The sequence below is a fragment of the Scleropages formosus genome, chromosome 8 (genome assembly GCF_900964775.1).
Source record: "Scleropages formosus chromosome 8, fSclFor1.1, whole genome shotgun sequence".
In the NCBI taxonomy this organism is placed as follows: Eukaryota; Metazoa; Chordata; class Actinopteri; order Osteoglossiformes; family Osteoglossidae; genus Scleropages; species Scleropages formosus.
This window is the reverse complement of record NC_041813.1, coordinates 15,588,268-15,615,628: the sequence shown is the minus strand read 5'-3', so window position 1 is coordinate 15,615,628 and position 27,361 is coordinate 15,588,268. Positions and strand designations below refer to the sequence as shown.

Genomic DNA, 27,361 nt, shown 5'->3' with positions numbered 1-27,361 from the left:
ACTACCCTGCTCTCGCTCGATGCTGCGTTAACCAGTATCCTCGCCTTTTATCTTCCATTACTCATATCTTCAGACCCATATTTCAGTCACCATGATTAGCAGCACATCTCTAACATCTCTCTGTTCTTTCCCCTCTCTGTTGGAGTCGTGCTGTGCCCAGAAGTGGGATTAACCTTTGGACAACCACTAACATTGTCGATGCTAATCTTGTAGACGAGGCAGGTAGCTGTTGATTGTTGAGTGCAGAAAAATAGACCCTCTCGCAGTTGGATTCCATTAAAAATCTGATTGATGGTATCTGGGATAATAGCTAAGTGAAGCAAAACAAAATGATTTCCTCAGACTTCCTGACTCTGGCATCTGGAAGCTGGCTGTGGGAGCACCAAGGGCTAGAGGCCGAGGGGATGAGGCAGGGCTGGAAACTCAAATGTAAAGCTGTGCAGAGAGCAGCGCTTGGTGATGGATTCCAGACTGTGCCCTCTCTGCCTGGAATTGGTCCATTCTGCCCGTTGGTGTGCCAAGGGATTGCCTTCATGGAAGAATGACATACCCAACCAGAAGTAATAGTGCCCTAAAGAAATTTCTGTATTTTCCTTCTTTTTTTTTTTTTTGCAGGCTATGAATCAAGCCGACCCCATTGAGCTTGGCCCATTATCTGTTGATCGAACACTCGATCTAGACACTATGTCAACAGATTTGAACAGCTAATAGATTTGGTGACGTGGTACAGGGGTTCATGCTTACCCATGACCAGCCATTGTTTTTATTAGCACACATCTAAGGACCAGAGAGAGACTTTGACCCCACTGTGATTGTTTGCCGTCTGATCTCCTGGTTTCCTTTGATGAGAAGTGATCTGATAGGAACAGATTAGCACTCATCTGCTATCGTGAGGAATGTTTGTTTTCCAGGGTCGCAGATGAAGCTTCTGATTTGACGTTGCCCATTTCCACTTTCGAGTTATTCACATTTTTTGGGTTCTTGTTGCCTAGGTTTTTTGTTAATTTTATTGGCTTAAAGGTTTGGCCGCCATGTTGGTTCTAGGTTCAAGTGGACTATCTCCAGACAAAAGCGGTTCACTTGAAATGTCACCGTTGTACTGTCGGTTGGTTCTCTCTTCCTGTAGCAAATAGTGTGCCAGTAATAAACCTGTGGAAGAAGGACGTGTGTGTCTGAGAACAGAAGCTGGAGTGTATGTGGCTGGAAGGGGAGCAGAGTACAGCAGGACTGGATGTAGCTGAATTATGACCACGAAGAAAGCCTAATAAGTGTAAATGTCTGCAACTGCTTTAATTTTATAATCGTTATTATTACAGGCATAATGCCTCACCAGAACTGACTTCTGGAAAACCTAATCCCTCCCAGGAGCAAGAGTTGTCAAACACTTTTTTTGCCTGATAGAAACGATAATATTTTGACCATTTAGCTTTACGGCTCATGTCTCAAATGAATCTTCAGGCTGAAAAAACAAACATTTTAATGTTCCAAATTCCAAGAGAGTTGAATTCACTCCCAAGAATCTGAGTGTTTATTTGTCTGAGGGAGTTCCTTGAATTTTCTGGGAGAGACGGATATGTTGAAGACAGCTCTGCACTTTAGGCCTGCTGCATGTGTTATGCCTTTGGAGGTTGCTCGCCGAATGGCGATGGACTCCAGGATTGCAGTGGGGCAATGCAAACTGTCCTCACTTTCCGCTTAATTGCAACTGCAGTATTTCTCATAAAGACCCACGGAAAGCGATCTCTTGCATCTCCCCATCTCTCCGCACATTCACATTCAAATTCGAGTTCACAAAAGGATGTATTTCAGTGCAGTGAATTGCTTCTCTATGCATCCCGCTGATGTTCACAGATGATTGCCTGCTGGAGACAGAATAAAATAAAAATAAAAATAAATAGGGACAATTGGCACAGAACAAAGCCAGTGTAAAATGCCGGTTGTCAGCTCAACTGCAGAACGCCAGTGCAGGTAGACTGTGTAACAACACACAAACAACTCTCTTGCAGTGTTACCTCCAACAAAAGTCTGAGCACTTATCAGACCTGCTCCATCGCTAAATGATTAGTGCCTAATTATTAGCAATCCTCATCTGTACGCAATCTGAGACACTCCCACAAGTGTTAATCCATCCTTTTACCACTCACTGGCCTGCTCCCGATAACCCTCTCTTCGTTTTCCAGTGTCCCCAAAGGGCACTGAGTGAATCATATCGAGAAGACAGCCAGGCCCTGACAGAACAGTGGAGGACTGTCACTTCTTTTGATTGGACAATGGCAGGCTGCTGCTTCCCTCGACGTGATAATTACCGGCTGTCGCAGCTCCTGATTGGACGGAGACAGATTGATGGGGACCGGTGAAGGACCCTGTCTGCTTGCACCTTTTGTGTTTGTTAAGGGGCTCAGCCCGGTCTAGTTTGGTCTCGGTCAGAGAACTTGTGTGAATTAGGCTGGAAACCGCAGGCTCTGAGTCATGACAATTATGTAAGCAGCAGACGAATAGCTTTTATTTAGGGGGGAAATATGGAATCAGAAATGTTACTGGGAATTGGCAAGCACAGTGCATGCTATGTCTGACAGAGATTTAGATGTGCCATAAAAAAGAAGGAATATAGTGTCAGAGAGAGAAATGCTGTTTGCATTGCATCTTTTTGTGGTTTGTGTCGTGTCTCAGTTGGTTGGTATTTCTCACACTGAAGCAGGGCTTCCAAGCATCGAACATCCAGCAATTACACTGCTTGTTTCTTCATCCCAAGAGTATTGTTAAGGAGTGTACAAAATCGTTTTTTTATTACAGAACTAATTATCTATTATATATTTCACAACTTGGGACCAGTGAAGCAGCACTGTCCTGAGGTGTGTGTAAAGTGTGTAGATCACAGAGTATTCGTCTATGTGATTTTGACTAATCAGGTACACTGTGCTGTGACATCTGTTATTCTTATTCTTATTCTTATTCTTATTATTATTATTATTGAAAGAGGCTGAAAAACTCTGCATGTATAAGGAGGTGGAAATGGAGCTCGGTATAATATGAATGACAAGACCAGGGCGATACCAGTAGTGGTGAGAGCATTAGGAACTCTCAAGAAGGGCTTCTATAACAACTTTGAGAAGCTCCCAGGCCAACCAAATGCAACCACAGTCCAGCAGATTGCACTAATGGGAACCGCATATGTCCTGAGCTAAGTGCTTGGTCTCTTGAATTTCTTTGGTCTCTTGTGGAGATCTGAATTCATCAAGAACCAGCTGAAATATTTTACTGAGAGAAATAATAAGATAAGATACTTTATTGTCATTGTATGCAATACCGTCATGCTGGAATAATGGAAGGTGAGTAGGACCAAATCTTGGGTTTCGTTTATTAACAAACAAAGCCAAGGAGCAAAATGAAGAGTAGTAGTCGGGGACAGGCGTGGGTCGGGCAATGAGCGTTGAGGGTTTCTTGGGGCAGACAAGGGACGTAAATGACGAGATGAAGTGAAGGTCGGTAGCCAAGAGATCAGGAACTTTGAAAGGACAGGAATTGTTGGACACACAGGAGTAGCGGTGGCTCGATTAAGGTTCTGCAAGCAGGCGTGGCATCCCGGTCCTTTTATCCTGTCCCGCCTTCATGAGAGGCAGGTGTGGGCAAGGTGTGCGTGACCGTTACAATGAAATTTTGTGTGGCAACCCTCAGAAGAACAACAGCAAAAAGAACACTTGAGACAAACAAACAAACAAATAAATAAATAAATATTAGATTGAACTTTGGAGTCATCAGTCCCTACCATCTATTGGCGGTGGACGTGGGGGAGTAATGGAGGTGGCATTGGTCAAGGAGGGTGTGATGGAGGCCAAAGCTCATTGAAGAAAGCTGTTCCTCAGTCTGTTGGTGTGAGATTTTATTGTCCCGAACCGTTTGTCAGACAGCAGTGGTTCAAACAGGGAGTGACCGGGGTGTGTGGTGTCCTTGATGATCTTGCCAGCCTTCTTCCTCAGTGGGCTATTATAGATTGTGTGCAAGTTGGGGAGCGTCATCCTGACAATGCAATGGGGTGCCTTCACCACACAATTCAGATCCTTTCTCTCGGCAGCTGTACAGCTGGCATATCACACAACTGCGCAGTTAGTCAGGATGCTATCAATGGCGGTCCTGTAAAAGTTTAATAGAAGTTTCTCTGGGAGCTGGGCCTGTTTCAGTTTTCTGAGGAATAAGTCTTTGTTGGGCCTTTTTGACTAGGTGTGAGGTGTTGCAGATCCATGTCAGCTGTTTTGATGCATAAACTCCAAGGAACTTTAGGCTTTCCACGCTTTTAACTGCTTCTCCATGTATGTGGAGGAGGGAAGTGGTCTATCTCCTTTGTTCTCCTAAAGTCCAGAACCTTCAGATGTTCCACCTGAAGCCTGTAGGCCGTCTACTCATTGTCTGAAATAAGCCTAACTATCGTGGTGTCGTCCGCAAATTTAATTATGGAGTTGTAGGTGTGGAAGGGGTTGCAGTCATGGGTGAAGAGTGTGAAGAGCATGGGGCTCAGCACACAGCCCTGTGGGGTTCCTGTGTTTAGGATGAGGGTGAAGGAGGTGTGGCTACCAATTCTGACTTGTGGTCGGTTTGTGACCCATGAATACAGAGAAGAACCTAGGCCCAAGTTGTCCAGTTTGCTTACCAGTTTGTGAGAGATGACAGTGTTAAATGAAGAGCTCAAGTCTATAAATAGCATCCTCACATAACTATTTGGTTCCTCTAAGTATGTCAGAGCTGTGTGGAGAGCTGTTGTGATGACATCCTCTGTGGAGCAGTTTGCCCAGTAGGCAACTGGTGCTTATCCAGATCAGGTGGGATGGTGGTTCTGATGTGGAAAGTTTATATATCCTAGAACTGTTTTAGCATATTCCTCAAGGTCTGTTCCCTCTGCAAACAAATCCCAGTTTGTGTTTTCAAAGCAGTCTTGCAGCACTGAGTAGAGTACAGTAGCTTCCTCAGACCACACTTGTACTGTCCTGATAACTGGTTTTGTTCTGCAGATCTGTGGTCTGTAAGCTGGGGTCAGAGTTAGGGAAACATAATCTGATTGTCCTAAATGTGGAGATGGGGTTGCTTTAAATGCACCGGGTCCAGGGCGTTATTCTTCCTTGTTGGGAAATTCACATTTTTGTGAGATTTGGGCATGAATAATTTGAGATCTGTGTGACTGAAGTCAGGGGAGTGCGGTGGCGCAGTAGGTTGGACCACAGTCCTGCTCTCCGGTGGGTCTGGGGTTCGAGTCCCGCTTGGGGTGCCTTGCGACGGACTGGCGTCCCGTCCTGGGTGTGTCCCCTCCCCTTCTGGCCTTACGCCCTGTGTTACCGGGTAGGCTCCGGTTCCCCGTGACCCCATATGGGACAAGCGGTTCTGAAAATGTGTGTGTGTGACTGAAGTCCCCTGCTACAATGATCACACTGTCCTGGTGTGCTGTCAGCTGTTTGTAGCTTTTCCAATGCTAATTTAGCCTTAGCTTGTGGGGGGAGTGTATACTGCCATAGTTATTATTGTCGTGAATTCCCTCGGGAGAAAGAGCAATCTGCACCTGATCGTTAGGAGCTCCAAGTCTGGGCAACAGTGGTTATCCACCATGACCGCGGCTGTGCACCAACTGTTGTTCACATAGTTGTGCAGTCCTCCTCTGCTCTTCTTGGAGTCCCTCGTACGATCTGCTCTGTAAATGGAGCAGCCGTGCTGGCTTGATAGCAGCGTCTGGGATGTTTTGATCCAGACAGGTCTCTGTGATGATCGACGCACAGAGGGATCTAGTTCTCACTCTGATCTTGTCCATCTTATAGACCTGGAGTTGGTGAGGAACAGGCTTAGGAGTGCTGGTCTTTACAGGTTAGCCTTCAGCCGAGCATGTAGCCTGGCTTGTGTCCCCCGCTTCTGTTTCCTCTCCCTCCACCGCCTGCACTGCTTCTCTGGTGGGATGGGAATTCTGGGGTGCGTAGGATCTCTGAGGGGATGAAAGTTGTGTCATATCTGAAAGCTGTGTGGTGGTCTCTGATGAAGAGTAACTGAGATCGATTATAGGCGTTAAAAGCTACTGCTTTACTGAGAGGGAGCCAAGCTGCTGTGCCTGCACGTGCCGCCATCATGATAATGATGATAATAATAATAATAATAAGAAGAAGAAGAAGAAGAAGAAGAAGAAGAAGAAGAATACCTCTCCCCCTTCAGCCTTGCTCCCTGTGCAACCTGCTTAGGACAAGTGGTTGTTGACGTTGGTTGGTTGGTTGGCTGGATGATGATGATGATAATAATAATAATAATTTTATACACGATTTAGCTAACTCTGTTCTCCAAGGTAACTTACAATCTTAGGTTTGTACCCTACTTAACTTATTTACCCATTTATACAGCTTTTTACTGTATCAATTCAGGGCAAGAAAGTATATGGCTCAAGGAGATTACAACAAGAGCAGGGATTCAGCCCCTGGCCCTTTGAGTGCAAGATGATGGCTGTAACCACTTCACTACCTGGTGCCTCAATAGTTATTCTGGCCAGTTCTCGGGAAAGGGTCTTTACCAGTTCAGCCAAACAGGTCATTTTGCGCCTTTCTGAACAATCTTGCGAGTTAATTGGCGTATCAATACTGTGGGTTTCTCAACTATTCTGCCTTTGTTCAGTGAAGTGCCTATGTTTTTACTGTGTTCTCTATGGATGCCAGCAAAATGCACCCAAGAATCTGTTTTCAAATGCTGAAGGCATAAGCTGAGCTATTATGGCCTACCACATTATTGTTTGCCAGCCTGCGGTCTCGTTAGCACGTAATCGACTTTTCCTGACAGTGGTTTTGCGTAGTTGCTTGGAGAGAAATGTAATTTACATAGAATAAAGGGAGTGGAAGCCACTTAATTTAGGAGGAAAAGGTTTATAACCTCAGTGGGGGTTACCATCCGGTCCATCAAGATTTTTCCTTCAGGAAATCTCAAGAGCTGACCATCTTCAAAACCATGTGACAGACTTCACATTTGCCAAGAACAATGGTGCCATGAGCTGCTACAATACGATACAGAGTTCTGAAAGTGTTATGGTAATTTTTATCCCCTAAACTGTTAAAACATGCAAGCATCTCAGTGGACAAAATGAAACAATGGATTTTTAATTATATTATTTATCATGCCAAAATAATGAAACAAGTGCAGAGTTCGCAGTCGTACAATTACAGCTAATTATGAAACTCCTCAATTAAACTAATAAATGCTGCAGTGCCACATTGAGTGGCCTGCTCATAATTGTCCGATTTTGCTACCGTCATTAGTTATTTTTAACATCCACCTTTTATTGGTATAACTTGGTAGGTACCCTTCAGACTGTTTATTGGACACATTTCTACTGAAAATGCCACAGACATATATATGGGTTCTGACCAGCTGCGAAAAAATCAAAATTTTTCATTAATTTACATTTACATTTATTCATTTAGCAGACGCTTTTGTCCAAAGCGATGTACACCTCAGCAAAAGTACAGTTTATGCATTCGATGAAATAATTTTAACCAGAAAAAGTATATGTTTATACCGGATTTGTGTAACTTTCTATACATTGTCAGTTTAAGCATTTTCATTATTTAACACATGTTGAGAAATGTATTTTTTGACCATCCCTAGTTAATCTCAATGGCAGGCTGTCAATCAGTTTATAAAGACTGCTGTCACAGGGCTCTCACAATAATTTACTTTGTGACATGTTTCTGTCACCTTCATGTCCAAAAGCTCTCTGTTCCAGAGACTAGAAACAGTACAAAAGTACAGCACAGAAATACCAACATGATGATAAGTGCCGGTCTTGTGCCCCTTTGACTGGTGGCCTCTGGTCTCACTGTACCGGCCCTTTACAAATCTGAGTTGTTAATATTTAGTTGATTTAGTCAGAATTTTGCTTGTATTTTCAAAGAAACCCATCGCACTATGATAAACAGATGTCTCTGCTATATATTTGGTAGTCAGGGTGGCGTGGAACTTAAATATGTTTACTTAAAGTTCTGGTTTTAGTTCCTCTCCTCTGGTCTCAAGAGCGATGTAAGCCGTGGTGCTGGATAACACTGTAATAACCAGAATAATCCTTCTACGTCCACATATGACGGCGGGCTATTGGGGGTCTGATGGCTGCAGCAGTGGCTGATTCATCAATTTTCACATTGACCGGCATGCTCTCCCTTTTTCCTGCCTCTTCCCGCTCTGGCTTTGTGGCAGAGATGTTGATGCTCAGTGACAGGTGAAGGCACTTGTCATCATCTGTGGTTAAACCATGTCCGCCCTAATCAGGCTCGACAGGAGAGCCTGGCCTTTTGCGGAAGGAGACAGGTGCGCTGGGGACGAGAGGAAGGAACTGATAGGTCAGAGGAAGCACAGAGACAGGAATCTGAGAAGCAGGAGGGATCACAAAGAAGCACAGATAGGAAAGAGATGTGAAGAGGCATTGTTTCCTGAAAAACATTAAGGAAATCTCATATGGCAGGGATCTAATCAGGAGCAGTAAGTGACCGGGGGTTTTGATTGGTCTGCCGTCCTGTCATTCACTGGTCAAAGTGTTTGGGACCACTCAGGCATGCGCTCGTACCAGCTCTCTCCTCTTTGAGGGTGCTATAAATAAGCGGAGAAGATGCCTGAGGCGGGAAATGTAATGAGATTAAACCCAACGAGTCTCATCTCCTAGTCTGTACGGAGCAACAGCTCAGTCCCCCATGTGTGTCTGTGTAATAAAGAGATTGCGCTTATGCGCATTTAACACGTAATATTATTATTCAGCTGTTGAGATTATTGGTTTAGCAGACACCGTTGTACAAAGTGATTTCCAAAGCTTGCAACTTTACACCTTTATATGAGTAGGTATTTACTAAATTGCTCATTCTAGGGAATCACTGTGGCTCTCTTCTTTGGGATTTGAACCAAAGAGCTTTTAGTCCCTGGACACCTTCCTCAATTATTGTGCACGTTGCTGAGGATCTATGAGTTTGTAATTTTCAGCGTGTGTGATGAGGTATACCGGTTGGGGTGAGACAAGCCCACAGGCAGGTGTAAATACCGACAGGCGCATGGGGACTTATGTGTGGAGAGGAAAAATCACACCCTATATTCACCCTTTAATGTGTTACAACAGTCTAGCAATGCAGTTGTTCTTGTAGGGATAAAAAAAAAATGATTTCATCTATTAACCTTTTGTTTAATTTGGAGCAACACAGTGGCACAGGAAGTAGCACTGCTGTCTCACAGCACCTGGGTGGTGCAGGAGGACATGGATTTGATCCTTGCTCAATCTGTGTGGAGTTTGCATGTTCTCTCCATGTCTGCATGGGTTTCCTCCCGCAGTCCAAAGCCATGCTGTTCAGGTTCACCCATAGTGTGTGAGTGACACAGAGAGAGTGTGATCCACTGATGTTTGGATGAGTGACCCAGTATAAGTTTACATTTATTCATTTAGCTGATGCTTTTCTCCAAAGCATCTTACAGGGTTGAGGTTACAATTATTTACCCATTTATATAGCTGGAGCAATTTTAGGGTAAGTATCTTACTCAAGGGTACTACAGCTGGAGGTAAGGCTTAAACCTGCAATCTTTGGGTCCAAAGGCAGTAGCTCTAACCACTACACTGCCAGCTGTCCCAAGTAGCGTATCTAGCAGTGTAAGTCACCTTGGTGAATAAGTTGTGTGCGCTGATAACACTACATAGAATTCATTGGAAGTCGCTTTGGACAGAAGTGTCTGCTAAATAAATAAATGTAAATGTTTAACTCCAGCAACACCAACTGGTCATTGCTTCTTTTCTTGAAAAACAACTGTAATTTGCTTTTCTATGCTTTTTATATATACTATAGAACTTCAACATGCATTTATTTATTACACTGCTATGAAGATGTATATGAATGGCATCATTGTGTGTGAATGCTCATGGCATGTGAGCGTACAACCCTGAGGGCCATGCACAGCTGTACACCCCTATAACATCTTCAACCTGTAGCAGCAGAGAAATGAAAAGACGGCACAAAGCAGTGAGTGTAATGACATGGAGAAGAGAGAAATGTGGAGCAAGAAAGAGCAGCAATATGGGTGCGGAAGTCTGCGGAAAGGAGCCCAGCCAAGCGAGTGAGAGGACAGCAGGAAATGGCATCCCTCCCTCCTCTGGTTGGCACGGCAACTCCTACAGGGCACCGGCCATTATGTGCGTTGGATAATTTGACTAATTAGTGAGTGAATGGTACGAAGGCAGAATACATGTCTATGTATGTGTGTTTTTTCTAAAAAGTTATGCTGGTCATTTTCCTCTCAGTGCTTATTTTCAGTTTATTGGTATTTTTGGACTTAAAGCAGTGGGTCTCATTCATCTTGTTGGGCATCCTCTGAAGACCCCTTGATTCCCTTTATTCCACCATCAGCACTCTTAATCCAGATAAACAGGTGGTCATGTCCCGCCCTTAATCAGGGTGATGAGTTGTACTTGAGGTGGAGCACAGCCAATGCAGGGGATAGATGAGGGTCCCTAAGGAGAGGTTTGGGAATGGCTGACTTAAGGAGTTCTTTGATCTGTGTGATGCTTGACTGCGCCTGGCGCCTGAGATGTCACCTCCACGGTGTGCTGGAAGTCTGCCGATCACAAGCATGGTGACAATATCCGGTCTGAGTTCCAGATGAGCCTCTGGAGACTGCTTTGTGCAAGAAGGTGCGAGAAACTAAAATCATGCAAAAAAAAAAAAAAAAAAAAAGCTGAAGACAAGTGGCATTTTCATCGCAGGCACTGCCGAGAAGGCCAGTGCTGATTTTCATTAAAATTACAAAAGAAAAAATAATAACAAAATGAAAATTGCCCATGGAGCCAGTGGACAGATGAAACCAAAATTCCTAATTTAATTAAATTTAAAACCTAAAAGCCTGTGCATATTAATGTGCAACAATCATAATGGTGGTTTTCAAGGCAGCTTGGCAAAAGTCATTATTGTAAGGAATCAGTTGGAGGACAGAACAGATGCAGCAAGATATCGGAAGCACTCACAAAGTCATTTATTTTATTAATTGACTTTTAACTCTAGGCTGCCAAGCTGAGAAATGAGAGAACACTTCTGCAAAATGCCATTTTTTTCTCTGCTTCTGAGATAGAAGGGAGAAAGCAGGAGCTCCAAGATGGAGCCTAAATGTGCCTGGATGATGCGCACATCCAAAATTACGCCCGTCATCTCCCTTTGGACTGTAGCACACAAAAGACTTTTTTGTGTGGATATTTCAATTAGTTAATTGTAGCTTGCTGAAGTAGTGCACCTCATTTTCCTAGATTTAGCCAATGCCGCCTGTGCCAAAGTGACTCTGAATAACAATTTTCCGCAAAACTCTGATCTTCTTTAGCTGTGCTTTTTGTATTAAATGTTTCTGTTACTATCTTTCTTGGGGGTATTATTAAAATGACAGTAACCAAGCAAATCGTTTCATTTACAGCAGTGATTTTTAAAATATATTTCAGTAATGTTAAAGCATTTTTATTTATGATATTTCTGATTTTAGTATTCGTAAGCTGTAGGTGGGCTCTTTGTACCTCACTTCTGGGAGTTGCTTTGTCATGAAGACTGAGATTTTATTCATGCCAACAAAGTAATTCATTTGCTATTTATTTGTGGTCGGAAGACAAAACTAATGGAGAAAAATGCAAATGAAGAGAAAGAAGAACACGGAGACTGTGGTATTTGTCATTTGTTGTCCCGGAGATGTGTTTCGGTTTTACCATACAGCAGCACACTTGTATTTGCTCTGCTCGTTGGTACAATGTGAAATTGTATATTATGTAAGTCACCCAGGATTATGGCACCTGCTAAGCAAACAGCGTAATGTAAGAAATGCAGAGAAAGAGAACGAAAGATGAGAAGACAGGGAGATTGAGGAATGGGGTGTTGGCAGAGAATAAAGACACACCAGTGTGTAGAGGGAGATAGACGGGTGGCGGGGGGGGGCATATCGATGGAGAGATGGATGGCAAAGAGAAGTGTAGAGCGAAGGTAGCTCTTGATGACTCACTCCTGCTCAGCTGTGTGGATTAAAATAACCTAGCCCCAGCTACCCAGTCTGCGGAGATGGAGTCAGGTTCTCAACTCGGAGACAGGCTCATACTCTAAAAATACCCTCGCTGTGTGGGCTGCAGGGGAGAGTAGCAACCCCCACCACTCCCAGCCCTTCAGGGTACAGTCAGTGACAGGGTAGCACAGTGGGGTGGGGTACTGTGTTACAGAGGTACAGGATGAGGCAACGTTAGGCTGTGTGAGGATGTCAGGAAAGGTGGGAGCCAGTGTGGTGGCAGAAGGAACAATTACAGTGTGACAAAGTAACAGGGAAAGAGGCAGTTGCTGTATGGCAGTGTAACAGGGAGGGAAATGGACCGTTACTGTGTGACAGTATAACAGACAAGGGGACAGTTACTATGCAACAGTGTAAAAGGCAGGGAAAGGGACCGTAAGAATGTAACAGGGAAGGGACAGAGACACTTTGACAATGTAGCAGGGAAAGGGACAGTTACAGTGTCACAGTGTAACATGGAGGGGAAAGGACAAGTAACAGTGTTATAGTGTACCAGGGAGGGAAAGGGACAGTTATGGTATCACAGTGCAAGAGTGAGAGAAAAGGAAAGTTGAAGTGTCACAGGGAGGGGAAATGACAGTTACAGTGTCACAGTGTGACATAGAGTAAAAGTAACTGTTACAGTGTGACGGTGTAACAGAAACAGTTAGAAGGTGACAGTAAGGGGGCCGCGGTGGCGTGGCAGGTTCAGCTGGTGCCCGCTGTGTAGCGGATCTGGGGTTCGAGCCCTGCTTGGGGTGCCTAGGGACGGACTGGTGTCCCATCCTGGGTGTGTCCCCTTCGGGCTTGCGCCCTCTGTTGTTGGGTAAGGCTCCGGCTTGCTACGACCCCACTCAGGGCAAGTGGTTGTTGATGATGGATGGATGGATGTGACAGTATAACAGGGAGGAAAAGGAACAGTTACAGTGTGACTGTAACAGGGAAGGAGACATTTAAAGTGTTAGGGTGGCAGGGTCAGTTACAAGGAAAGAGACAGATAGACATTTATGGGGTGACAGTAGAGTCATGGTGCCAGAATGCTGAGACAGAATAGCAACTTGGTACCTACATACCTGGGTAGGACACTGTCTCCGTGACTTGGTAAGGAGGCAGGATGCAGCTGAAGTGTCAAAGTTAGCTGGCTAATGGTGTATAAATCATGGTTACATTATAAAAGTAACTGAGAGCTACAGTTACAATGTGACCTTGGTCAAGCCACAAACCTTACAGACTTTCCTGAATATGAAATTCACACATTGGTATTCCATAAATTAAGCTATATTCAAATAATTCACACTTCGTTAAAATTGAAGTTTTAATATTTAAACGGGCTAACGGATTATCAATATTCTCCCCCCCGGCTCGGCCTCCTAAGGTCTCATGTCCAGAGGCGCTGCTAACCTCCGACATAATACAGCTATGAAAGGGAGCTCTGCCTGGATTCGTTTTGCCGTGATTTGACAGTTTAAATGGTGGTTTCGGGCAGTGCTCCCTCTCCACTGGATAATCTGATGTAATAATGATAATCTGAGACTGTTATCTGAAGTGAACAGACTGTGAGAGCAAACCAGCCACGGAGGATAATGTCTCAGAGAGACGCGTTCTGGACTTTGCATCTATAGTTGCACTCTTTTGCTCATTTCCATATTTTATTATATTATTTATATTTACAGGAAGATTGGGCACACCCTGGGCCGTATTGGCTGTGTGTACAGATTGTCCTGAACTGGCATGCGTAGAAACAGAGTACGTCTAGAACCCTCCTCTGCACAAGCGCCGTTTTGTGCAGCATATGTCTCCACGAGGGGTGTCTTCATGAAACCCGTGCGCAGTCTGTCCACCGTCTATCCACATTGCCTCCGTGAGGGTGGTATTTACATGGGGTACATCTGACACGCGCCGCCGTCCACCCCGTGCCTGCATCCATGCGTGCAGATGCTGTCTTCATGTGGCCTGTCTGCGAGAGGCATCCACTGTGCCCGATGCGCCCTGTGCAGTTGCCAATAATCTGCGAGTCACTGGATTGATGCAAGACGTCCTGTTCGCATACAGCTCATTTGTGAGTGACAGATTCAACAGACCCTATGGCATCAGTAAATAGACTCTTAAATTTGCATTTGCATCAGAGATGGGGGGGTGGGTGGTGTCAACATAACAGTCTGCCAGGTGCTAAACGCCTGCGTGAGACGCAACCAGGGAGGAGGACAGGGAGGAAAGAGGCACTGCCGTAACTGTGGGTTTGAAAGGGTTTGAACGCTCTGAATGCTCCTTTAAATCGGAGCATACGAATGTATAGATCACGGGGCGAAAGGCACTGGCGACTCGACAGCTGTGCCTGAAGTGGCTCAGCCGTATTTATGGTCCAGGGGTAAATGCACCACGAGGTCAGCTGGAGATCGCTGTCGGTAGTTTAAATGCAAAGCCAACACATCCTCGTGGCATCCGTCGGTGTGACCTTCGGCCGCTGAGTGCTACGTGCCGGTTTGCACTTTCACAGAGTTCATATGGGTCTAAAACTAAACAAACCATGCTGCCAAAACTGCAGTGGGAGAACAAAATAGACGATGTGTCTGATCTCAGCAATGTTTCCCGCGGGCTTGGTGGACACACTGCTCAGCCGTCACGGTATGCACGGGTGCAGCTCTACAGACATGTACATGCCACAGGAGAGCTCTAACTGTGTGTGAGCAGCCTACAGAGAGATCAACAGTGTGTGTGGAGCCTACATAAAGATGTGTATGGGGCTTAAAGAGAGATAAGCAGTGTGTGTGGGCTCTACAGAGAAGTCAGCAGTGTGTGTGGAGCCTGCAAAACGATGACCAGTGAGCGGGGCTTACAGAGAGATCAGCAGTGTGTGTGGGCCCTATAGAGAGATCAGCAGTGTGTGTGGGCCCTACAGAGAGATCAGCAGTGCGTGTGGAGCCTGCAAAACGTTGACCAGTGTGTGGGGCTTACAGAGAGATCAGCAGTGTGTGTGGGCCCTACAGAGAGATCAGCAGTGTGTGTAGAGCCTACAGAGAGATCAGCAGTGCGTGGAAGTTTTAACAGTGCCTGCAGGCACCAGTGGCGTCTCATTAATGTTTTATCCCCTGATCTTGGTCCCTCTGAAGGAGCAGACTTCTCGAGGGGGTGTACTGCTCCAGGCACATCGCTCTGGCATTTTAACTGTGATGCCTTGGGGGGGGGGGGGGGGGGGGGGGGGAGGGGGGGGGGGGTGAGGAGGCGGGGGTGGGGAAAAAAAATGCGCTTCAGGGGGTTGTACAGATTGCTCTGGTGCTTGACCAGTCACGCACCAAACCCCCCCCCGCAGAACCTCTGGAAGTGTTCATTCCTCCAGTTTGAGAGCGAAAGCAGCTCTGTTTTCCACAGATAGTTTTTTATTTGTATTTTTTTTCTTCTTGTCTCCCTCCTGCGCCTGTGTATTTTTTGTCTCTAACAGAGAATGCCGCCCTGCATCAGCTTTGTGTGCATGCAGTCATAGCGTGTGGGTGGTCGGTGGTGGTGGTGGTGGTGGTGGTGGCGGTGGTGTGGGGGGGGCACTGGTCTACTAGTGTTGGCTGTGCTCAGTCATCAGGCCACTCCCTCCACACCTGCACATGCATCTTTGAATTGGTCAGAAAGACATTCCCTTGAGCCGAGATGAACCGCGCAGCCATGTTTGTACCCAGGGGTGATCTGCTCGACTGTCTCTTGGAAGGGGTCCATCACAGAGACGTTTGTGCTGGGGGACGCTGTGCCAGGACGCCTGGCATCGGGTGGGTGGTCTTTGAGGCACTCGGTCTCAGGACTGTTCTTTCCACTGTACTCCAGGGCCCACTATGATTCCGGGGGGGGGTCACCAGTTTTCACGTAGATGTTAATTAGTAATGGGTGTTAGATTAATTCCCCTAATTCTGGCACCATTTCACAGCTCCTTGTTCCCTTCACTCTCTCTTCCCGTTCTCTTTCACTCCCTCTGTTTGTCTTTCTCCCCCTGTGTGTGGACAAGGACGCTTCTTATTCATCTGCTTGTACTCATCTGAAAACAGGCGGTTGTGAAGTGTTTTTACTGTTTCTGTACCTGTAGCTGTGTGTGTGTGTGTGTGTGTGTGTGTGTGTGTGTGTTTCACATAAAGGAGCCCATCACTAAGAGGCAGTCATGTCCACCCTGTCAGTTAGGGAGGGATTTTTAACAGATCTCTGATTCTGAATTACTTAGTATAAATTATTTAATAAGTCATAAATAATAATAACCTCCAATCCTGTTACTGGGGGATTTAAACAGACGCTTCAGAGACTGCTTATCTCAACTGTGACTGTTGGAGCCAAAAGCTATTTAATAAATGTTTTAAAAACACATTGCAGGGGGTGTTAATGATAATTAAACCTGTTCATGTGTGCTTACGGTTAAAAGGGTGAATTTTCTTTTCATAAAAATTTAAAAAATAAGAAAAGCCCGTGTGATCATGAGGACTGGAGGAAGTGTGAGGACTATGGATTTTTGAGGCTCTAGCAGCTGTGAAACTATAGATTCGAGTGTCTGTAGAAGCTGTGGAGCGAAAGGAACTGTGAGGACTATAGATTTGTGAGGTTGTAGAAGGTGTGGAAATTGATTTGTAATTTGTGAGGCTGTAGAATCTGTTAGGGCTATGGATTTGAAGCTGTAGGGGCTGCGGGACCATACATAGATTTGTGAGGATACAGGAGCTGCGAAGCTGTAGTGACAGTTATGAGAACGACAGTGAGTTGTAATGACAGTAGTGTCCTAATGACCATACTGGCATTCACGATGGAGCTGGAAAACGTTTCTTATGTGCTGACTGTAAACCATTGACTAGAATTAATCATTGCAGAGATAGATAATGCTTACAGATTTCTACTGCTGTTAGAGTTGTAATGATTGCAGAGTTTCCAGATGATACAGTCACAGTTGGGTACATCAGAGATGGACAGGGGTGAAGACAGAGGCTTGGTGGAAAACTGAATCAGCTGCAGCTCACTGTTAGAAACATGGTGGGATAGCGATGGACGTCAGGACTCCGGTGACAGATGATGGAACGGAAATGGAGGTTGTGGGGAGGTATAAGTTTTCGTGTGTGCATCTGGGCGGTAGGTTTGAGTGCTCCAGCAACACTGGGGCTCTGTATAAGAAGGACCAGAGTTGCCTTTACTCTGTTGTGAAGCTCAGCTCTTTTGGAGTACACAGGTCACTGTGGCAGATGTTGTAGCTGGTGCAGTCTTGTCTCTTGCACTGACCGGTATGTTGGGGCAAAAGCATTACTACAGGTGATGCCAGCAGACTGAAAAATCTAGAGAGGAAGGTTGAAGGCTGCTTTGGTCCTGGGAGTTTGGGTTAGGGTTAGGATTCTCTGAAGGAAATGGCACAGAGAATGACCGTAATGAAACCTTTCTATCCCAGACAGAGACTCTCACTCTCTGCATGCCTTTCTAGGTAAAGAAATGAGCAAACTGAGTAACAAATTGCAGAGCTGTAATCACAGTACATCTATAATGATAGTATGTTTGTAAGGACTATAGAGGTGTAAAGGCCTTTGGGTCATTTTTAACACGTTGTTTTGGAAAGTTGTTTTTAAAGCTGATGATGAGTGTACATAATCCAAATCACATACATTGATAAATTCTCAGCAGGGCACGTGATGAAAAGCTCTTAGAAATTCTGTAACATGAGCACATACCTCCTGCTTGGAAATGTGTAGCTGCAGATGAGATGGAGGCTTTTCGAAATGACAACGTTGTCAACGTTTTGTCATCATGCTGTAATGGACATCTTCCCCTTGTGTTGCATCAACCGACTCAGGAAATCGCGGTCACGTCCATCGGCTCCAGGGAGACCACAGATCTGAAGTGACTGGAGGGAGGAGGGGTTATAATGAAAGTATTACTCAAAATAAGAATTTAAGCCCTGTGATAAATACATTAGAATAATTACAATATGCGGCAATTTCCAAGGATGCCTATTGTCTTCCTAAATTAATGTGACCAATTTAATAACTTGGGGAGTAAAATAACGTCTTCTCTGCGTCTTTGTTCACCTATAGTCAGGAAAATGACAGCTATTAATTACTGCAGGAATATATTGTCAATGGAGTCAGTCTTGGGAGGGGTTATTTAATCTGCAGGAAGACAGATGTTGCACTAATAGGAAGCAATCGTATTATTTAGGGGTTTTGCACCTCGGCAGAGCCTGACGAAAGCTGGATTTTGTGGATCTTGTTTTTTTAAAAATCAAATGTCAGGGCAATGTTTTCCCGAACAGAAGAATGGTCTCACACAGGGCTTGTTCTTTCATCAGAGCGTCACCCGCCGCTTCCCCTGCAGTGGGTGCTACTTTAGAGCCGGAAGCCACGCTGAGTGCATGCACCCCCCCCAAGCCCCGGGTAATCAATCAATCAGTCAGCCGACAAACCACTCTAATCAGGAAGTCGATCAGTGTCACGAATCAATAAATCATTGAATGAGCCAGGTAGTCAATAAATCAGTCAGCTGATAAATCAATCAGTGAGTCAATCCAAGGGAATGGGAGCCAGACAGTAGGTTGCTGCAGCTCCCATGAGGTGCACAGATCACGCAGAGGTGACCCATGAACCAGGAGGTGTCAGAATGCTATAAAACAGCAAAAGTGCCGGTTCAAGGTGCAAGTGATGCGCGCCTCTCCAACGGATCATCGGCAACACAATGCCAGGCTGTAGGCGGCCACCTCTTCGGCAAAAAGCTGGAGCACGGGCAGAGCAGCAGGGAGAGAAGGAGAGAGGGAGGGAGGTGAAGCCGTGTGGGCCCACGGTCCGCCATTGGGCTCTTGAGCGCCCGCAGTCTCTCCATCACTCCCTCTCCAGTCTGCGGTGACTCACAGACAGAGAAATAAATTACTGTGGTTGTGGCAGAAAAGGAGGAAAAGATGCAGAGAGACCACAGAGGAAGAGAGTGGGAGGAGAGGGATGGAAGGAGATGGTGACGGGGGGGGCCGAGTGTGTGTGTGGGGGGGGATGACAGGGATCTCTCTTCCCATTGGTTGCTGCAACACTGTTACAGCAGAAGCTGTGCTTTGTGCTCCATACGATTGCATATGGCGCAGCGTAAAAAAAAAAATGAGAAATGATCAGAATAAATAGGAAAGGGGCTGATGTTCTACATGTGCACGCATACACATGCAGCATGCCCCTTAATGTTAATGCTGGGCGTGTGGCGGTTGGAGTGCAATGGAACACATCGCCACCCCCCCCCAGTTTTAAAATCCCGTTATGTTGCAGTGCTGGTGGGTACTTGGCCGAGGGCATGGGGGCATTACACCCATTTCCTCCGTCAGGCGTTCTCTAGGTTAGACTAGGTTTTTCCTTTCCAGCTGGGAATATGTCATCCTGAAGTCATTGCAAATGAAGGATCATTAATATTTAGAACAATCAAAATGGAAAGACCCTTCTCTGCTAACAGGGAGTTGTTTCACGCACAAATAAGACGTACTTTGCTTTCGTGAATTTCCTCGCTGTAATTCTGAGTTTCGCGGCCCCATGCTGGAGATCCACGGTGGCGGGCCTGCTCTTGGAGGTGTGGGTCAGACCCACAGCCGGCCCGGCTCGCCCGCACATGGCACAGGGACATGAAACGATGCCCGCCTTTCCGGACCTGCAGCCTATTCCTCCGCACTCACACCTGCGGCCAGCCTTTTGACCTCAACCCACAGCCACCCGCATAGCCCACCTGCAAAACCTCTTGCACCCCAGCACACTTGCCTACGTGCCTGTGAGGCATCCACGCCTGTGACTGATCCAGCCCATACGCACACCCACTCGGAGGGGCGCCTGTGCGGCGCAAGTGCGCGAATGAGTTGATATACAGGATGCTGCCTGTCATCGCTCTTTGTGTGTGTGTTTCTCTCTGTGTGTGTGTGTGTGTGTGTGTGTGCACTCGCTCACTGATCTCATTAAAGGAATCAAATTCCTATTGTGTAAAACACAGAGAGGTTTTTAATGAAGTGCAGCCGGTTGCGAGGCAGCATGCTGTCTTGTCTCTTCAGCATTGCATGTTCAGGAGTGGAGGTGAAGATGTCCATGGGGGACGACATCCCCCCCCGCCAGCACCCCACCACCCCAACCCAGCTTTCTCCCTTTTCCCCTTTCAAACTCGCACCTTACACCAGATTTCAGCTAAATGTCACCGTTTTCCCGGCAACTTGCTGCCGTCACTTTGATGTAAATGGAGTCTAAAATCAATGGCAATTTTGTTTACAGCGCCCTTTTAGCACAGGCCCTGCAGTTGTCCTTGTTGGGATTCACTCACACGGCACAGCACACACTGCTCTTCATCTGATACTTCTCCACCTGTTCCTGTCGTTTATCTGCAGACAGCATCTTTGGAGGGATCCTGCTGTTGCGCTGCAGAGAGAGCTACTTTAGCTTCTGTGGCTTTAGTGAAGTACCCAGGTAAAACCTTGATTATAAGATGCATAAGGTACAGTGAATGGAAGTGTTTCAGAATGCACAAATGCTATCATGCTGGGGCAGCAGGTGGCGTAGTGGTTACAGCCATTAAAGCTGGGAGTCAAAGCTGCTGGGTTCAGATCCCACCTCCTGATGTAATGCCCTTGATCAAGGTACTTACCCTGAACTGATACAGTAAAAATTTGCCAGCTGTATGTAAATATGCATATCACTACAAAATCTGTAAAATCCCAAGCATTGTATTGTAATTCGCTTTGGGGAAAAGCATCAGCTAAAATCATTAATAATGATATTTACTAAACTTTGAAATTATAGGTTCTGTTTGAGGATCACTCTGTTCCCCTGCCTTACTCTCTCGTCCTGTGTCCTTTTGCTCTGCCTCGGGTTGATGGGGTCGTTACGGAGGTGTCTATGGCCATATTGGCTGAATGTGGGTCACTGGGTGTCAGCAGGTGTTCAATTGCATTAGTGGGGGTTTCCTGGAGGTCACTGATGGTGAGCATGAGTCACTGGTGGGTGTCCTTTTAGGGGACCAGCTGGGGCAGCTTCGTTCGAATCTGGGGGTTCAGATGCAGGAGCTGCCGAAGGCACATCCATGACTCTTACTGTCTGTTTGCTGTAGTCTTACCATAGAAGCAGCTTTCTGAGGGTGGGCTGGGAGTTCTGACCCTCCAGTGGCATTGCAAGGTAATAGGTGCAGGACTGGGATGGATTCACTGTCACATCGGAACAGAGAAACTGGATGCTCTTAACCGCACTAATAACTTAAGAGTGTCATTAAGAGTGTATTTGGTGCACCATTAAAGCCACGAGTGCCCGACTGGGGATGTATGACTATGACTTCCGCAGGAGGAAGACATGCTAATTAATTATTTCAGCCTCCGATGTCCCACTAAACTTGCTGATTCCCTGACAGGCATGGAAGACAACAGAATCTCTCCCTCGCGTGGTGGTTGCATGTGTTGGAGCAAAATGTTTGACTTATCTGTGCGCTCCCCTCCCAACCGTGACGTGCATCACTGTGTCTTGTTTAGTTTTATTTAATCTCCGATACAGAAAAGACCTGCTTGTCCTGCCGCCTAAACTGTACGGAGCAATCCAGAAAGCGATGACCGAACTCCGGCTCAGTCAGATGGTGGGGGTACGCTCATCTTGGCAAGGCCATGATGTCAGCAGAACATTATGGTTTTGTTCTTTCCAAACTGGCCCCTGGCCCTACCCAGCAGTACAGAAAGCTGTGGTCCTTTTACTCATGTTCTCACATTAAAGGACCGGAGAGCAGCTTTGCTCTGAATTTCTTGGTGTTTATTGGAGCGAGAGAGTAGGAGACGAGAGAAAATAAACGTGTTAATACCCCCCACCTTCATGAGCATTTCCTCCACATCCCTTTTGGTTTCGTGCGGAAGCCGGGCTCCTGCAGCCATCTGGAGTAAGGGGTGACAAATGTGTTAGAGGCAGACATCTGGATACCACTGCGAGTCTGCACTACTTCCAGCTGTGGCCGGTAGCAGGAGGATCTGCTCCACTCTCCACAAATGGGCCTCGCGAGCCATTGCACCGTTTATAGATGGACCCCCAACAGTTACAGAGCCCCACCCCCACTTTCTGTGCTGTAGCTGGTTCATGTAGCGCCGATCTGAACCACTGTTAAGATGTCTTCTCATGGGCAGAAATGACACACACACACACACACACATTTTCAGAACCGCTTGTCCCCTACGGGGTCACGGGGAACCGGAGCCTACCCAGCAACACAGGGCGTAAGGCCAGAGGGGGAAGGGGACACACCCAGGACGGGACGCCAGTCCGCCGCAAGGCACCCCAAGCGGGACTTGAACCCCAGACCCACCGGAGAGCAGGACTGCGGTCCAACCCACTGCGCCACCGCACCCCCCGCAGAAATGACAATCAAATTCAAATACAGTATATGATGAAATCCCATCAAATTATTATCTATTCATTCATCTGATGCTTTTCTTGCAATGTGAGGTTTGTACACTAAGTTACTTACACTGATTTACAGATTTATGCAGCTGGGTAATTTTACTATATCATTTCAGGGTACCTTGAAGAAGTACTTTGAATAAGTACATTACAATAGGAGCGGGATTTGAACCCAGGTCCGTCTATCCCAAGGCACTGCCCTGCTGTTCTGAACTGAACTTCAAGCCGTCTCTTCAGCAAAGAAGCCGTGTACCGTAAACAGTCCATCAGTCTCAGTTGTTTCTGCAGCCTCATCCAGACTTTGCACTATGAATCCATATTTGGTGAGGTTCGGGCTTTGTATGTCTGACTTGGAGATGTTTCTCCAACTCCAGTTCAGCTCAGCATCACAAGGCACTCCATTCAGGATTTTTGTGTTTAGTGTTTGTAATCATTTACTGCAGTTTGACAGACTCCAAATGTTGATTACTGTAACTGGCGGTGTGTTCCAGATGCTGGTTCTGCTCGGCAGTAAAGAGAAATGTTATTCATTAATGTTACTCATGGTACTCTTGGTCTTGCTCAGTCGTTGGATGGTGTCATTTTTTTCTCTGTTTGTGGGGAAGTCATGATACAGAGATATCTCTAGTCACTCCTGAAACCCTTGGATAATGAGAGGTCCTTGGAACAATGTGATTTGCTCTTCCACATGTGGACTCCCAGTGGACTCGGCATTTGCTGGGTTCTCTGTTCCCATTCCGTATAACCTGTGTCACTTGTATCACATCATTACTGGCACACGAGTACAGTTTTGTCCAGCAGACATCCATCCATCCATTAATAATCAATAACTATTTGTCTGGTGCAGGGTTGCAGTGGTCCAGAATTTATCCAGGAAGCCCAGGATGTGTGGAGTGACACACTCTGGGTGGGAAGCCACTCCATTACAGATCATATAACACACTTTTTTCTAAGTTACAGTTTAATCAATTTATTAGGAGTACTCTGCTATTCAGGTTTAGTTCCTAACTCTGCACTCAAAGGACCCAGGTTCAAAATCCCAATCCAGCAGTAATATCCTTGAACAAAGTACTTAAACTAAAATGATACAGTGAAAAATTCTCAGATGTATAAATGGGAGGGCAGTATGGTGATGCAACACGTAGCACTTCTACCTCTCAGTGCCTGGGCTGCTCAGGCATAGGTTTGAATCAGGCTCAGTCTATGTGGGGCCGATATGTCCTCCGTGTGTGGGTTTCTTCCTGGTGCTCTGGTTACTTCTCACAGTCCAAAGACATGCAGCTCAGGGGAACTGGTCACAATAAATTACCTTTAGTGTGTGAATGGGAGTGTGACTGTGTGTGTGTGGCTACCCTGTGACTGACTGGCATCCCGTCCAGGGTATAACCTCTTCAGCCTTGCACCCAGTGCAAGAATAAGCTCTGGAACACCACGACCCTGATCAAGGGATTCCCATGCCATGCAGGATCTCACCTCCATCTCTGAAAACCGGACCTGACATTCGGGTTCTAGGACCGTGGGTTCACCGTTGAACTGTTCAGCAGTGAATGGTTGTCAAGCTGATTTGGATTATCTTCTTTTTTTTTTATTTTTATTTAACCAATTTTAGATTTTTTACTTTCACTCTTGCCGTTTTTCCTAAATGTTTCTATAACATGCTGTCATTTAGTCACAGATTTAGGTTGTTTTCACATGGTCTTTTCTTTTTCATTTGGGTCATGGGTCTTGGTTACGTACAGAATTATGTTTCCACTTGTTTTATGTATTTTTGGGCTGCTTGTGAATGGCTTTGGCTGTGCAAGGTTGATGAACGACTTCTCGTTTCAATAAAAACATTTTTGTACCAAAACAGTCCAAACTGTCCAGAAAACCTACTGTTGAGAGCTCTTTGGTTGGTACATATTCACAATGTGTGACCCCGCCACGAGCACCACCTCTAGCCCTTCCCTACCATACAGGCACATTTTCAGTCTTTCCTCCTGCTCATGACACAGGAGGGACTCTCCAGAAGAGGCCAATGATGAAGCATAATATGTAAAACAAATGTGAATGTTAATCTTTTAGTGTCTTAAATGTTCTGTCATGCTGTCTGTATATTAGTTGGTTTTACTGAGGTTATTGTTGTATTTTTGAATTCATAATTGGCATGACAGTTTTCAGGATATCAACTGGCGGGAGAGATGAATGGAGAAATTTTTACCTGTCAAGTTGGACAGTGTATGGAACCAGAAATCTTTGCTGAGCTAGTAATCCATTTTGATCCATGCAGAAAAAAAAAAAGTAAAACAAATGTGAAATTAACCGAAAGCTGTTCACTGAGCTTCCGCCTAGTGGCGATGACGGAGCAGATAATGAACGATAATCTAGATGGTGACGATGACAGCCCTGCCAAACAGCTCCATCACTCCCAGGCTCCTCTGCAGCATTCCAGAGGTTGCTTGCTGCCATACTGTAAAATAAATAAATAAAAATTACTTGTCCAGCCAGGGTCAGAACTCCAAAATAATAGAATTGTAAATTTGTGGAGCGGTCCATGTGCTCTTGTTCCTCAGGCCGGTTCTCTCTCACAAATAATAAAAATGATTTCTAGGCCTTGCTGGCACTTGGAGGTGATAAATAATAAATGTCTCACCAGCCTTGTAGTGTAAGAAAAAATAATAAAATAAATAAAACAGCACATTTCTGGCCTGCAAATGATAAAAAGCACAACCAATCGCTAATCTCCCCACTCCATGAACTGTCACAGTGTCAATTTCTGTCTTATGATCCTGAGCAGGGGTGGGGGCGGTGGCAAAGGGGGGAAAAAATGATTTGGGCATTGGCTGGGGGGATCCACAGTGATTTGAAACTGTGGTCTGCAGGTAGTCTAACTCCCTTGATCTCTCTCTCTCCCTGCTGGTCGCAGGTTCGACGTGGAGAATGGCCCCTCCTCAGGCCGCAGCCCCCTGGATTCGCAGGCGAGTCCAGGCCTGGTGCTGCATCCCTCTTTCCCCCAGAGTCAGCGCCGCGAGTCCTTCCTCTACCGCTCGGACTCCGACTACGACATGTCCCCCAAAACCATGTCCCGAAACTCCTCCGTTACCAGCGAGGGGTGAGTGGGTCCCCAGTGAACCCCATTCTTCATCACGGTAACAGCCCATGAACAGCATCCCCAGTCTATCCTCCTCACTCCCTTTTTCTGTCATACTGCCATGTCGCAGTCCAGCTGAGAGGCTCTCCACACCTGAGACATTTTGTTAGCAGTCAAAAAACTTTTTTAAATTAACATATTCAGAACTTGTCCTCAGTTAACTCCCCGCCACCACTCTGCCATAGATTAAATATGCTCCGTCTCTCCGCTCTCTCCTATTCTCTGCAGACACACGGAGGACCTCATCGTCACCCCGTTCGCACAGGTGAGCATGTTCTCCACAAGGTTAGTGTTTGGTTTCTGACATGCATCTTCTGTTCCTGCACTTCACGTTCCCTTGCGGCCTCCTAGGTGCTGGCCAGCCTGCGAACGGTGCGGAGCAACTTCACCATCCTGGCCAACGTCACCACGCCCACCAACAAGTCAGTATCTCAGCCCCCCCCTCACCCAGTCCCTCTGGGTGTGTGTCGCCCGCTACTCTGTTCCTCCTGTGTTAGTGTTTAATGTGTCCCCTTTGTCGTCAGTGCACGTGTGTTGCTTTCGTATGTTACCCCACTGTGTGGTGTGTGCGTGTGTATGCGCAGCATTGCGTCACGACTTAAGGGATTTTGACAATGTAAAAAGCACAAGCACAATCATGAATAGTTTCAGCCTCGAAAGTGGGGCTTTCCAAATCCAGAAACGGAGCGAGAAATAAAACAATTGGATGCTGGACTGACCTATACGAATGGTAAATTATTGTTAATAGCTCAATGTACAAACCTTTGAGATAAATGTCAGATAAATGATAGTAATAATAATAATAATGATCAATCATCAAATCAATACATAAAAAACATTCACAATATGCTACACGGGGAACCGGATGATCATAAAAACACACGCACACCGAAACCGCTTGTCCCAAGCGGGGTCACGGTAAGCCGGAGCCTAACCCAGCAACACAGGGCACAGGGCTGGAGGGGGCGGAGACACACCCAGGACAGGATGCCAGTCCATCGCAGGGCACCCCAAGTGGGACTCGAACCCTAGACCCACCAGAGAGCAGGCACGAGTCAAATCCACTGCGCCACCGCGCCCCTCACCTGTATCATAAAAACATGATGCATAAATTTGTATATCAGTGTCTTCCCTACCATCCACTGAGAACCTCAATATTGAAGCATTTCATCGTTGTGATTGCCAATTAATGATGAGATAACTACCCTGAGACTACAGAGAGCAGTAAACTACCCTGAGACTACAGAGAGCAGTAAAGCGGACACTGATCCAACTAATGGCTGGTTGGTGGAATTGACTCCTGGCCTGTCCTGGTGACTGTTTTCCGAGAGCCTTGCTGCACCTGCAGCTTTTGCCACCGGGGGGCGCATAGTGGCTACAGAGAAAAACATGGGGCAAGTTCACACACAGTTCAGTAAAACTGTATTACTGCCCCCTCCTGGTGGAGACACAACTGTATCTGGACAGTGAAGGGGCGGCAGGGGGCGTAGTGGTTAGAACCAGCACCTTTGACTCAGTGGATCCAGGATCAGATTGCACCTCCTGCTCTAGTCTCCTTGATCGAGGTACTTATCCTGAACTGTTACAGTAAAAATGACCAACCTCTCTAAATAAGTAAATCAGTGTAAGTAACTTTGCAGGAAAGTGTCAGATCTGAAAATTTAAGTCACTAACAATAAAACATGGAAATCTGACAGGCCCCGTGGTGAATTAGAACATACAACACTGGTTTCCTCTCAATGAGCGACACTCTGTGGTCCAGGCCCCAGGTGGGGGCCCTTTGCCCTCTGATACTGCCATTTTTTCCAGA

The 27,361-nt window shown here is 46.1% G+C and overlaps 1 protein-coding gene across 1 annotated transcript in view; it reads left to right on the top strand.

Moving 5' to 3' along the window:
* pde4a (phosphodiesterase 4A, cAMP-specific) overlaps positions 1-27,361 on the top strand; it is a 53,360-nt gene that overhangs the window by 8,122 nt on the left and 17,877 nt on the right. Inside the window, exons 2-4 of the mRNA XM_018754804.2 lie at positions 25,327-25,512; positions 25,780-25,816; positions 25,903-25,973. Coding sequence (XP_018610320.1) covers positions 25,327-25,512; positions 25,780-25,816; positions 25,903-25,973 — 294 coding nt within the window. The remainder of the gene's footprint in view (positions 1-25,326; positions 25,513-25,779; positions 25,817-25,902; positions 25,974-27,361) is intronic.